At 37.5% G+C, this 13,951-nt stretch overlaps 1 protein-coding gene across 3 annotated transcripts; it reads right to left on the minus strand.

Annotated features, from left to right (window-relative positions):
- Nucleotides 1–6,726: 6,726 nt before the first annotated feature.
- Kpc2 (Kip1 ubiquitination-promoting complex subunit 2) lies at nucleotides 6,727–10,317 on the minus strand. 3 transcript variants are annotated; one of them, XM_090175534.1, is made up of 11 exons: nucleotides 10,161–10,315; nucleotides 9,811–10,097; nucleotides 9,684–9,748; nucleotides 9,522–9,623; nucleotides 9,344–9,443; nucleotides 9,162–9,276; nucleotides 8,984–9,105; nucleotides 8,040–8,167; nucleotides 7,892–7,978; nucleotides 7,272–7,410; nucleotides 6,727–7,210 (listed from the first exon to the last, which is right to left on the minus strand). In XM_090175534.1, exons 2-11 carry the CDS (start codon nucleotides 10,079–10,081, stop codon nucleotides 7,068–7,070), a joined length of 1,272 nt encoding a protein of 423 aa, XP_090031660.1. In that variant the 5' UTR covers nucleotides 10,082–10,097; nucleotides 10,161–10,315; the 3' UTR covers nucleotides 6,727–7,067. The 3 variants fall into 3 exon arrangements, with proteins under 3 accessions (XP_090031660.1, XP_090031661.1, XP_090031658.1); XM_090175535.1 differs by having other exon boundaries at nucleotides 9,811–10,103; nucleotides 10,210–10,305; XM_090175532.1 differs by having other exon boundaries at nucleotides 6,728–7,210; nucleotides 9,811–10,103; nucleotides 10,161–10,317.
- Between the last annotated feature and the right edge of the window lie 3,634 nt (nucleotides 10,318–13,951).

A 13,951-nucleotide genomic window follows, 5' to 3' on the forward strand; every position in this document is an offset into this window, starting at 1 on the left:
AGAGATGAACAACGATACGTCCTACCTCAATGATTTTCAAAACACTCTGTTCAAATAAGACGCGTTTTCCGGCAAAAAGATTTTTTTTTTCAAAAATAATGGATGGCACCACGGGTCATATGATAACGTTTTCTCGTCATTTTAGAGGAGACGGCACATTTGTAATTTTCAAAAACTTGTTTCGCGGGGAGCAGATTTGATTGGATCTCTAGATTAATTTTCCCAACCAGGAATTCATACCTCGAACTTGGAATGGTTATCCGGCCGTATTCCCTATGGTAAGATCTCGGGGACTGTTTTCAGTGACGTGTTTGAGAAAAAAAATCGCCCCCTCGCACGCGTCTCCCCTCTTTAGGAGTTTTTACCCCACGCAACCTTCCGTTTTTACAACTGTAGTTTTTTGTTGTTCGACTCCCCGGCCATTTCGAAATTTAGGGTTTGAAACCCCACCATTGAAAGTGACGGGTCAGCTCGCTCTCCCGAACTCTCCATGTGGAAGGATTAAGTCCGGCATTGTTAGCGCTGTCAAAATTGTCAGCAGTTACAATGCCCTTGAGAACCGCGAAGTGAAGTCCGAATTACGAGGTGACCGTCGCTATCAATACGGGGATAGCGATCGAAGGGAAAAGCAAAAAGATGTTTGAACCCTTTTTCGACACTGGGGGATGAAATTATCTGAAACTAGGATTTAATACCATTGAAAATCGTATGAGAAAACACGTATGCTCTGACGTCAAAATGATGGAAAAAAACGGTCCCCTAGATAGAGACGGAAATCGGGCGAGATAACCATTCCAAGTTCGATGTATGAATTCCTGTCCCAACTTAATGGGGCCAATAAAAGATATTCATTTATTGGCCCATGGATCAACGGATCAAGATCGAGATCGGAGCAATTTTTGGGTGTTCTTTTTAATTTTTTGTCAAAATGGCAATCCAAAGACGCCAAAATTCATATTACTAGCAGACGAAAAAAACAAAATAATATGTAATATATAACCGATAACGAACATTCCATGAACATATATATGTTCATGGAATGTTCGTTATCGGTTTCTTTTCTTCATGTTAATCCATGATGATTTTAAAAACTAGGCCAACCTTGGCTAGGCTATGATAACCATACTTCCGTGAAACTGGCAAACGCCGTGGCAGACGATAGGCAGATTTTAGCCAATCAGAACACAAAGAGCGGTTCTGCCCATAATTTAGCGTCATCTAGCTCTTCATTATTATTACGCTACCATAGAAACATCATTTGATCACTCTACGTCTTTATTTACTATCTTTAAATATGGCGCTTTTGGGGAACGACAATTTTTTTCGGGCCTAATTCTTTTAATTACTTTTATGAATTTTTTTGGTATTTATTTTTTTAATTACAATAAAGCCGTCACAATGTTTTATTCCGTCGTGTAAAAAGGGGCGTATTCCAGTAGCGAAAATGTGTCATTTTTCAAGTAATAAACATTAAGCCTCGAATTATAAACGGCGGGCAATTTCATTCAAGGGTACGTTCAGCCATGGATTAACAATAACTCACAGATATTGTTAATCCATGGTTCAGCAGCGCTCATCGGTTTCCTACTGTACGCTTATTCGCGTTTCCGGTTTTGACGTCACGATAGTCATCGGTTACTCACCGAAGTCATCGGCTGCAGTGATGTTCCTGTTAGATTTAAGAAAGTATTTTCTACCCTAAACAAAACGTACTTTCTGAGGAGCAAACGTACTTTACGTATTTTAGTCGACGCTGCGAGCGCCATCTAGAGTTTTCACACGGAAAAGGCGCCAATTTTTTTAAAATTCAAACGAAATGGCAAGAAATATCTATAAAATAGGCGCGAATTTTAATTTAATTAAAAAGAATAACTCCAATAGCAATTTAGAAATGTTTAATACGATAATGAAATAATGAATTGAATACAAATTTTTGGCATAATTTCAGGTATCATGTAATTGTTTAGACATAAAGTTCGAATTAAAGATCAGGGGGAATTGCTTTCTTAATCAAACAACGACTCGGCTCCCAGTTAAAACAAGATCTATCTGTTGTGGTTTTTCCAATAAGCTCTTTAGTTAAAATGAGGGAATTACAAGTTTTTGTTGATAACAAATTTCTCTGATCGCTTTTAATTAGTTTGTAGTGTGAAAACACTCTCTCAACGTTAGCACTTGAGTGCGGCAAAGAAATGAGCGCTTTTGAAAAACGAGCGAGTGTAGGGAACATTTGATTTCCTAATGAATTTTTAAATTGGCCAACTTTATTCCAAAATCCCTCTAGTGATTCATCACTATTTCCTAGATTTTGTAAACAATCAAAATTTGGCAGCATTCTCCACTCTTCGTTTAGAGTTTCTAATTCTTTAGCGGAAACTTAGTTGGGAAATTGCGTAGCTAAAGGGACAAGACTCGCTACCTCCCCAGATACGGCGATATATGGTTCCAAACACGATATTTTCGTTAAAAAAAGATCATCGAATGAAAATCGGGATTTAATTTGGGAGCACAGCTCCTCGTAGAACTCGGTTACTCTTTCATAAAACATCGTTAAATCATTTGGGCAAATTTTGACTTCAGAAATCATTATTTCTGCTTTGGTACCGATATAGACGTTTGTGGGAGATAGCCGTTTCGATTTATTTTTTGGACAAATGTTACTGACGGAAGTTTCATCAACATATTTTTTTGCAAAAAATTTCTCAGCATTGTTTAATCTCTGTGTGCAGTTTTGTGATCCTTGGAGATTCGCTTTGAAAAATAAGGTTCATTTTGTTAATGTGACCTAAAATTTAATTTAAAAAACTGTAGTATAATTTGTTCGTTGGGTTTCTCAATGCATTAAGAATTGTTGCAGCCGAAGCTACTTTGTCCTCTAGGGCAGCCGATTGAAAAAAAAAGTATTAGAGCCGGCCATTGTTCAAGCATTCTAGAAACCACAGCTCCTAAAGAGAGGCAACGCGTTTGGCAAGGTGTTAATAGCTTATGAGGTTCAACTTTCACAAAGTCTTGGAATTCTTTGTATTCCATGATCCGTTTAGCGCTATGGCTAAAGTAGGAATTAGAATCAGACGATTCTGCATCACCTAGTATTTCTTCTTGGAAAACATCGGCAATTATCTGTCTCTTTGGTTTAGTGTATCCGGATACTCCTGGTTCGTCGCAATCGTCACCGTCTGTTTTATTCAATAAGAGCACTTTGGTTGTTTTTGTTTTAGTTTAAATTAAAAATCGATCCATAATTGAACTTTCAAGTAGCTAAACTTTCGTAATAACATTGAACTGCGAATTTAAAGAGAAACTAGCAACAAAATTGAAAACATATGAGCTCAAAAGCTTTGATGCTTTTAGTTTTGGCGTTTGAATTAAAGTGTGGTGGACTGGACTACTAGATTAAGCATATCAGAGTCAAAATGTCAGAGTAGAATTGACTGATGTCACTTGTTAATTACGTATAAGTACATCCTCGAAAGGACCAAAGTTTACCCCACCCCCCCCCCCCCCCTCACAAAGACCAGAATACCCGGAAATTAGAAAAGAGATAGTAAACTTGACCAACAAATTTTCAGCTGTTCGTGGTAGACAGTATAATAACAAATGGGGGAACCCCTCTCGTTTGGAAAGGTATTGACTTAGTTTCTACTGCATTCCTCTTCCACTCCCCTCATCACATAGCTATTAGCTACTTATATAGGGGAGGATTAGAAGAACTTAACAATCAACAGAAAAAGGCGGGAGAGTGAGGGAAAGTTGGGACACTTCAATAAGAGATAACACATTCTTTTGTAAGATCTTTTATTCCCCGAATCCCCGGCTAGGGCCGAGTTTCCCCATTCTACTACCGGATATTAACTGACCCCCGTTTGATAAGCTTTGAACAACCACCTGGCCACTGCCAAGTGCCACTGGCAGTCTGCCTGTATTGCAGGTGTAATTTTTGTAAACCACCTACTGTGCAACGAACTTTGAATGAGTGAAAAACGGGGAATATTTGGGGTATTTCAATGGTTGACCACTCTTTGCGCGAGAATCGTATTTATTTATATACGAAAATTTTCATAACGTAATAAAAACCATTCATTTATTCCAAAATTGTATTTTGGCATTGGAAATAATAAAAACGTACTAAATACGTTGAAAAAAATCCAAAACGTATTTTTGTACTTCAAATTTCAAAACGTACTAAAAAAGTACAATTGTACCGTCCGGAACATCACTGATCGGCTGGAAGAGTCGGTTTTTCCGATGACGGAAGTCATTACTGACGTAAAACTACTATAAATGCTACGCCATTTTAAAAAACACCGATGATTGAATAAAAGCGTTCAGCAACTTATGACGTCATCATGACGAAAAAGCTCATCGGTGGAAAATATCAAATCCATCGGGTTTTTTTCCGTTGACTGAACGTACCCCATGGCCGCGTTCAGTGACGCTCAACGGAGGGGAAATTGTGAATTAACCGTTGGTCTCCGTTTGCAATCGTGACCAGTGTTGTTCCAGGCGGTACATTTGTACTTTTTTAATACCTTTTTGATTTTGAAGTACATAAATACATTTTGAAATTTTTAATACGTATTTAGTACATTTTGTAAATTAATGATACAAAAGTAAAATTTTAGATACGTAGTTAGTACATTGTGAAAATATGTGAAACAAAAATATATTTTAATACCATTGACATATATTTAGTACATTTCTTAATTTGGGGGATTGTTTAAAATTGCACCATCACAAAGTTTCTGCTTATCTCCGAATTCCCATTGTAACCCCCCCCCCCTCGCCCCACCTGTATAGATGGCGACATTCCGCTCATAGCTCCGAGTCCGACTTACTGGAATACTGGTTTTCAAAGGCAGCTGCGTTTTAAAGGCAGTTAAAATTTCGGACTTTTGACACGTCAGTAGCAATAGGGGGGGGGGGGGGTTCAACCCCTTTTGCAGACAAAAATGCCGGAAATGAAGTGTCTTTTTAGTAATAACGTTTTCAAATTTCCCGCGCTTTTTGGTAATAAAACTTATAGATGGCGCGCGCCACTCATCTTATAAACGAAAAGTACATTTTATCCTCCAAAAGTACATTTTGACCTAGGTGGAAAGTACATTCCTAAATCGCGCCGGAACAACACTGATCGTGACGCCACGTCTTTTGAAAGCTTTTTTACGATTGTGGTAAATTTTATATAATATCGTGGTTACGTTCAGTAGCAGTCAACGGAAAAAACCCCGATGGGTTTGATATTTTCCACCGATGAGCTTTTTCGTCATAATGACGTCGTAAGTTGTTGAACGCTTTTATTCAGTCATCGGTGTTTTTTAAAATGGCGTAGCTTTTATAGTAGTTTTACGTCAGTAATGACGTCAGTCATCGGAAAAACCGACTCTTCCAGCCGATGACTTCGGTGAGTAACCGATGACTATCGTGACGTCTAAACCGGAAACGTGAAAAAGCGTATAGTAGGAAACCGATGTCACCTATTAGTAATCGGTGAGTCCGATCAAAGATAATATAACTACGTACCCTAGATTAGAAATCAAGCTCCTTGAAAGTAACGCAGGCTCTTACTGAATTCCCGGCGGAAGTCGGAAAAAATGGCCTCCATGGAGCTGGCAGGGCTACCGACATCTAGTTAAAAGGTAAAGTTTTAGTGAAAATTGCACCGTGGTTTTTGACTCGCGGTTTCCAAGATACCAGATATTTTTGCGTTATATGGTTTTAAAACAATAATGGATCATGCCTGTAGCTCTAAAAATGTTTCTAAACGAAAGAAAACTTAAGGTGAGTAATATAATCTTGGGTTATCTCTTGAAATTCCTTATTTCCCACAATGCTATGGAGCCCGTTTTTTCCGAACTTCCAGCGCGAACTCAGTAAGAACCTCAACAGAAAACGCGCTATCGAGAAACGCCGAGATTTCGAATCTATGGTACGTAGTTATATATTATCTTTGGTCCGATAAGCGCTACTGAACGCAGCCCGTCTGTCGTGTCGTTTGCAAGCCTTCCCGCGTTTATGACTTGGAAGTTTCAACAAAACGGCGGGTTATTTAAACAGAAGTCAAATTGATTTTTAAACGTCAAATGACTATTTAATAAATTTTCTTCCACTTGAGTAAAAGGAAATTATCGTTTATTTCAAAGATTGTTGATGATAGTAAAAACAAATCAATCCAAAATGTTTTGAGAATCTAAAAACAACGATATGAGATAAAATAAAAATATTGTTTTTAAATAAGAGCTACTAGTTTTAGATGACTGAAGGAAAACGTTTCCGAAACTAGTTTGGTTTTTAAAATATAACATTTATCTCGCGCACTATCGTTGTTTTAAATTTCTTATTAGTCAATACATCTCTGCGTGTTTTTAAGCTAAATATGTAAGAGCATTTGTATTTAAGCGTTAACTGTGTCTCCGGCAAGCAGATGGCAATAGAGTAGTATCAACTCGTAGCTTTGGCCATGGCCGCCATTTTAGGCGCGTTTTTTTCTCTATAGGAAAAAGCATGGGTGACGTTGCGTGATGTAGCACTGACACTACTCTATTGTTAAACAATGAATACATTATGAGATCAAAAAATGACCACATCAAAATTCTACATCAAAACATCTTTGGCTTTACTCTAGCAAATTATTTCAAAAAAATTTGTAAAAAAGAGAAGGCAAAATTAAGAGTCAACATTTATTTTAAAGTTGAACAAATAGCATAGGAAATAAATTGACAATTTACAAGTATCACAATAATAACTTTTGCTATTTGGGTTTAAAAGATATAAGTACGTGCCATTAGTTCACTGAAATTAAATAAAAATATATTCAGTATATTCCTGAGGGAAGAAGAACCATAAAACAAAAACAAAACAGTTAAATATATTTGATTCAGCGCTAAATATCGTCAGTTTTTTTAATTTCAGCACATAAATACCATCGTAGCCTGTACCAAATAATAGCAATATGCCATTTGGCCATAATTTTGATTAAAAACATTAAAATACACTTACACAAGCCTAACACCTGGGACAAATTTAGCGTTAAAATTAATTTATATAATTAAAAATAAAAAAATGTAACATCAAGTAGCGAAAGGTCTTGATAGTTGAACTGAATGCTTCTCAGCGTGGTAAATACGGAAAATCTGACTTAAAACTGGGGTTGTGTCAGGGTCACTTAACCAACGGGCAGTACTACTTGGGTTTTCAAGCATGTGAAGAAAAGCTTAATAAAATACGGAATGTAATATTAGATCATACCACAATGCGTCAAAAATAATTATTACCTATGAATGTTTTAGTATTGCATAACCCAAGGTGAATAACGGGGTTTTCCATAATAGCTTTATATATGGGACCTTCAGGGTCTAAGCCTTTTTCCAAATCAGTGGTTGTTGGCCTTCTATCACCCAAAAGCCATTCACACTGCAAAAAAAAACAATTGTTAGGTGATCTGCTACGATAGAGATAGCTAAACCTAGAAGTAACAAACACAGCACCCGACGCAAGGAGAACGCAACCCGTCAAAAGTCATCTATTTTCTTGTGTACAATTTTCATTGGCTATAGCACCTGCTGCTGTCGGAAGTGGAAATTCGGAAATAGTCTTCCCCTTCCATCAAACGTTCAGCAAAAATGTTCGTCCAATGAAATTTGTGCACAACAGCGTGTTTAAAGCTGCGTTCTCCAGGCTAACGCAGTGTTGTGTACAAATTTCATTGGACAAGCCTTTATGCCGAGCGTTTTAAGGAAAAAGGGAAAGCCAATTTCTGAATTTTCCCTTCCAACGGCAGCAGGTGCTAAAGCATCTAAGAAATGGAAATGTACACAAGAAAATAGACGATTTTGACAGTTTGTGTTCTCCTTGTGTTGGGGTGCTGTGTTTGTTGCTCCTAAGCTAAACATACAGCCCCGTCTTGGTGGTTACTATTAATTCTCAATGCATCTATTATCTCATTATGGGAAAATCCCATTTCTTTCAAATGATTAACTGCCTAAAAGGGTTAAACGATAATTAGTAAAATATTAATAATGAAATTTTAATGGCAAAAGTACCTTTTTATTCGGGGTAAATTCTTTTCGTTTAAAAGTTCTAAATTTCTTAAGAATCTCGGCTACTTTGCCATTTAAGGCTTTCGGACTAATTTGTGAGGGACCAGCTTGAGTTACGCTCGAACGGTCATCTAAGAATACGAATTTAGGGACAAATAAACGTTAATGAAATTATAGGAGTGGTTCAGGCTGTGAAAAACATTTTGATGTTTAAAAGACATGTGATATGGGTTTCAATAAAATCATCTAAGAACTGTCTTGCACCCCTCCACGGAACCGACTAGAAAAATTAAGAATATTGGCGGCATATTGAGAAACCATTAGGGTTGTGCGAGGTGTTTTTAGGCAATCGAGTATAAATTTTTTTTTATCGAGCATTCGAGTCAAGTAATATTGGAGTCGAGTAATAGAGTACTTGATTAAGGGGAAACTTTCTCCTATTCGAGTCAAGTAACTAAAAAAAAGTAACCTTGAGTAATATTTTTAACGGGTCGGGTTATCGAGTACTTGATTTGGAGCTGGTTTTATTCAAGTAAAAAGAAAATTAAATTTAAAAGGAGTTTAAACTAACTTTCAATGGTGAAAATTTTTCCTTTAATTTAAATGAACCAGTTTCCACAAATTTGTAGGTACCGTTTATTGTCCCCCAAAAAGTTGTAAAAACCCTCTTTGAACTTTGAAGCAACGAGGATAGAAAAAACAAATAGTCGAAGAATTTAGAGAGCAGCTTACTCGAGTAATCAGGAACCCGAATATGCAATTTTTTGTTACTCTGTAATCAACGAGTATCCTACAACTACTTATTCGAGTACTTGACCTCAAAAAAGACAAGAGTACTCGCACAGCCCTAGAAACCATAGACAAACCCGGTTACAAGTCCAGTCCTGGTAGCAATGTTTTTCTCAGCCTGAAAATTTTATCTTAAATCATATATATGGAAGCAGTACCAATTTGAGATTCTTCCGTTGTAGGCAAGGGTAGTTTGTCCTTCCCAGGATTAGTACTTGTTGATGCATTTGTGTCTAAGTTGTGAGCTAACAACCAATCCATCGCCTCTACCGGTGACATCCTTAAGTAATAAAAATCATGAAGAAGCCAACAATTCGCTTTATTTTTTAATTATACTTGTTAATTCGTAAAGCCCTAATGGCTTTGTCTTGAGGGAACCCCATATCGGTTAATTGCTGCAGGGCAACTGTGTTAACTGAAGTTGAATGCTCTTTCTCATCTTCAGGATCCACTGGATAGTCAATGTAAATTTATTATAACCGTGAATTGTAAAAATAAATTTATTGACATATGCCTACCTTCTGTATTTAGAATTTCTTGAATTTCGGGTTGGTGACGTAAAAGTTTTTCTGATACGTCAATGAGAGACACTAAAATTTTTCTAAGCTCGGTGTGAAACTTGGAAAATAACATCAAAATTTTAGATATTAAAGGTAAAGCATGCATTTATTAATTGAAATAAAACTTAACACATACATCAACAAAAACGGGAACATCTTCAGGCTTATGTTCAAAGTTACGCGGAATAAGATGAGCAGTTGCTTGCTGTATCATTTCAATTGTAGGGCCTCTGCATAACTGCTCAAATAATTAAAATTAATGAATTTTAAAAAGGAATGTCAGAACCAATAAACCTACATCATCAGGATTTTCTGTAGGCTGGGGAGGCACTGGTAACCTCTTTTTGAGAAGAAGTAATTCATCTAAACATATTCATATTTCATGAACTTGAATGAAGATATGTTTTTATATACAGTCGTTTTACCTCTGCTCTCTAACTTTTCCATACGAACACTACTTTCGTCACAAAGGGGCCGACCTTGGTTAACGTGTACTAATTTATATAAATGTGCAGACTTGATACTATCAACAGGATTGTAAAAATGGCTCAACGCCATCAGTTTTAACTTTTCAATGGTAAATTCGGGCGTCACTTCCAAAGACCAAACATTTCCGAACGCATTTAAAATGGTTATTTTTATAACTGATGACTTGCCACTGTTTCCAGCACCTCGGCTTCCCCCAATAACAAACATTAAGCCTTTGTTGAATCTTTACCTGTCAAAAAAGCAATTTTTATTCCTTTTTCTAAATTTAAAAAGATCTAACGCATACCAAAATTGAGATAAAATACTATAAATTGATTGTAGAAAACCCTAATCACTTGAAGATCATGTAAATTTAAAGAGATGCATAATGAAAAGCGAAAAACAGCTGTTTCGCGGAATTTCCCGGAAATGCTATAACGCCCTCTATTTTACCGTCCGGTTTTTTTCCATGAATTAATCGCAGAGCGCTAAATTGGAAAGGCTGACCAAAATCTCGTCACTTATCTTTTTTTTAAACTTCTTTTTCTTTCTTTATTTTATTACAAAAAGTGATTAATTAATCTTATACGCAGCTGTTCAGGGAATAAAAAGTTGATAAGGGTACATAGCATGAAGTCCAAATGTTATCAATGTTTTTTGAAACGAGTCAATAACCTAATTCTAGCTAACATTTTCTATCAACTCTTTGACACAAAGAATAAAGAATAGTTTTATTTGATTAAGAAGAAAGTTCATTTCCATTTTCCAAGCAAATATTTTTGAAAATAAGGTGAAGCCAAGCGTCAGAGTTGCCAGGGGTAAGTAGTGGAGAAGATATTTTCCTTATTGTAAGAAACGGTCTAGCAAGAAAAATTCTTATTAAAAGATTTCGCGAGTTTTGCGTCAAGTTGAAAAGGTCGCAAAGTCCCAAACAAAATGGCGGCTGTGTCAGAGCATGGATGTAGAAAGTAATTCATTAAAACTTGTCATCAAATGCTATTTCATAAATAGTACGCCGAAATGTTGCTTTAATATTATAAAAGCGTCGAAGAACATTAAAGGTTTATTTACCATTCAAAATTCGCTGAAATTCTTCGGCTGGAACTTTAAATTTATAAAATACTAGCGGAGAAGACCACCCTACGGGCGGGCCCTCAGCTAGTTGGATGTTTCAAGGCACTCCACCCCAGTGAGGCACCCCCTCCCCCCTTTTTCCCATGCGAGAATTTCAGTGGTACCCTTTTCCCCATAGTCGAACCACCCCAGTAAGGCACTCCTCCCCCTTTTCCCCATGCCAGAATTACCCTTTTTCCCCGCAAAAATAAAAAAAAAAACTCTGTACCCTTGTTAACCCCCTGTACCCAATAGCAGATTTGCTCCCCCCTCATGACGAACAGAAACAAATACGCTCGTCCCTTAAAATTTGAAGAGACCGAGAGACCGCCTCGCCTCGCAAAACGGCGGAAAGGCCAGGAGTGTTGATAAGCTTGCCACATTCCCCCTCCCAGCTTTGACAATGTTACCTACTGCTGCCCCGACTGAGTAAAGACCGAGCTAGTAGGTATTCTCGACCACAGAATAGCCAAACGCGCAAACTTTTCCACTCGGCCGACTTAACAGGGTTTTCGATTACAGAGGCCAGAAAGACGAAGCTCGGACGACGACGACGAAGTGGTTTTTACACACAATCCTAAGGATTTGTGTGTATTAGTCTCACGTACAGTGTAGCCGATGCCGATGCCGCCGTGACGCGCATATCTCTTCAACGGTTAGGGCAAAGAATATAGACCCCAGGAATCGAAAAAAAAACCGTTAATGTCTCGGCTCTCGAGTTGACGGGTGAGCTTCCGGCTAGGCGAATCAATAGAACCGGAAATAAACCATCAACCTAGGTTTGTCCTTGGAGGCTAGAGACAAGCTAATTATACTCGATAGAGCTGCAGTTTCCATTCCTGATGTCTAAATTCTTTGGTTAGGGCTAGAAGAGTCAATGATATCTCGTTCGAATGTACATACATCTCCATTGATAGACTTTCATAAAGTTTTCAAATTGGAGCCCTAGAAGTTGGGTATTTGCCCAATTTACTATTTTCAGTGGTTTCGCTTTATGTGGCAGATATTTTATTCAAAATTAAGTCCATTAACGTTAAAAAAATATTATTGGATAGGTAAGGATTCAGCGGACCTACAACTTCGGTTATATCAGTAAATATTAAATTTGAGTATCTATTTCAGGGTAATTTACGGGACCCCAATTTTCGTGGTTTTATATTTTCGCCTAAAAATCTACATACAGTTCCTTAATTTAAGTCCGATTTTCACGAAAGTTATATTTTTGAATAGCTGTGGTTTACATATAACCTAGAATTGCAAATACTTTCCTTAATATAAGTTCTAAGTAAGGTTTTTTGGGCAGAGTATACCATAGAAATCTCATAGGTAACTAGAATGCTGCCGTGTAACTGGCAAATGGGCCAAACGCCGTGGCGGACGATTGCCAGATCTCAGCCAATCAGAGCTCAAAGAGTGGTTCTGCCAAGAATTAAATGTCACCAGAGAGAATGACGTCACCTATCTCCCGCTATAGTAGCGGATCCAAGGAGGATTATTATCCTCCTTGGCGGAACCACTCTATGGCCTCTCATTGGCTGAAGGTTCAAGGCGAACTGGCGTCAAGCTCGGCCGTAGGCGGCAGCATTCTAGTTACCTATGAGATTTCTATGGAGTATACGGACCCCCGCAATATTGACTATCGAGTGATTTGGCAACACTTAACATTTCGTCGCCTGAAAGCAAAAACTACGTAAATTTAACTATACTTTTAATTAGTATAAAGTTATGTGGTTTTTGCTTTCAGACGACGATTTAATGTATAGTTAATAAGAAATGCTTATTATTTTAGTAGTAGAAATAATGCAAATATCAAAATAGTACCATTATAGTACAATAGGTTGGAAATATGGTACATTTTGGTACTATATAGTACTCTCTCAAAATAATAGTACCATTTATAATATGATGCAAAATTATGGCAACTATTCGAGCAACAGTGCGTCATCAAAGTTGGCCGTGATAGGACAATACAGCCACCGATGGAGGCTGATTTTTCGGAGGTCACGTGCCGGAAGTGGGCAAACACTTCGTTACACAACCGTCAATTAGAATTCAGAAAGCTCTCAGAATTCGAATCTATGGTACGTTGTTCTATAATATCTTTGTTAGTAGTTTCCCTTCGTTTTTCCCAAAAATCTACCTCCGGACCATCTCTCGTCTAAGCCTTTTTTGTCGCAGACTGCTCCGAATTTCGGAGGTCTCACCGAGAGCTTCCCGTCAGTGCCTGATTAAGGACTAGGCCTACTAGGCAAAAGTCTATGGGCCCCCACCAACAGAAGGCCCCCACCACTGATGAAATCAATGGATTTTTCACTGATTCGGTTTGAGAGAAAAACATATCAGGCTTTTTGCTTTATAATATGAAAAATCATTATTCTCGTGACATAAGCTCAGCTTCCGGACACGCGAGTTTGGCGTTTTTATGCTTTCCTTACATAGGCTGCTTCCCGTATAGTTTCAATGGCCAAGAACTCCAACAAATACGGAGTATATCGATATAATATAGTTTCGGGTGCCATCCTCCCTCGGTAAGCTGCTTAGAGGGGTTTTCTCCGAGCTCTTCGGTGACTTAAAGGCCTTGCCACCACCCTCCTACGCAATTTTACCCAGCCACCGGTAATTCTCTTCATAAGTCACTAGTTGACTTAGGCCTGTGTGGTTCCTTCGGTATTAGCTTAGCTTAGCTGATTATTATTATGATAGGCCTTGAAATAAGCTTTTTTTCTACAATTTTTACAAAAATAAAATGCATGTTTTTAATACAAAAAGACTTTTCATTACAATGTTAATTAGTTTGTACAATAGTTTTAACTGTAGAAACAACATATAACTTGAAATAATTATTACAAAGGATAACGTAAACCACAATTGACTAGTCGAGAGTAGAATAGGCACTAAAATAAAACATTCTTCAAGGAAATTGCCTAGATGTAATATTTCCGAGAGCCAGGACCGGCAAGGACTGTTAATATCGTGCTTGTTAAA

Source organism: Leiobunum rupestre, chromosome 5 (assembly GCF_980474605.1).
Source record: "Leiobunum rupestre chromosome 5, qqLeiRupe1.1.hap1, whole genome shotgun sequence".
NCBI classification, from domain to species: domain Eukaryota; kingdom Metazoa; phylum Arthropoda; class Arachnida; order Opiliones; family Sclerosomatidae; genus Leiobunum; species Leiobunum rupestre.

What these genes read in the sequence shown, in the direction of transcription:
- Kpc2 (XM_090175534.1), bottom strand. Translation starts at nt 10,081, where the DNA reads ATGTTTGTTATTGGGGGAAGCCGAGGTGCTGGAAACAGTGGCAAGTCA. An exon ending in AGAAATTCTAAATACAGAAG is followed by an intron (nt 9,277 to 9,343) that starts GTAGGCATATGT and finishes TTGACTATCCAG; the next exon opens with TGGATCCTGAAGATGAGAAA. An exon ending in CAATACTAAAACATTCATAG is followed by an intron (nt 7,211 to 7,271) that starts GTAATAATTATT and finishes TATTTTATTAAG; the next exon opens with CTTTTCTTCACATGCTTGAA.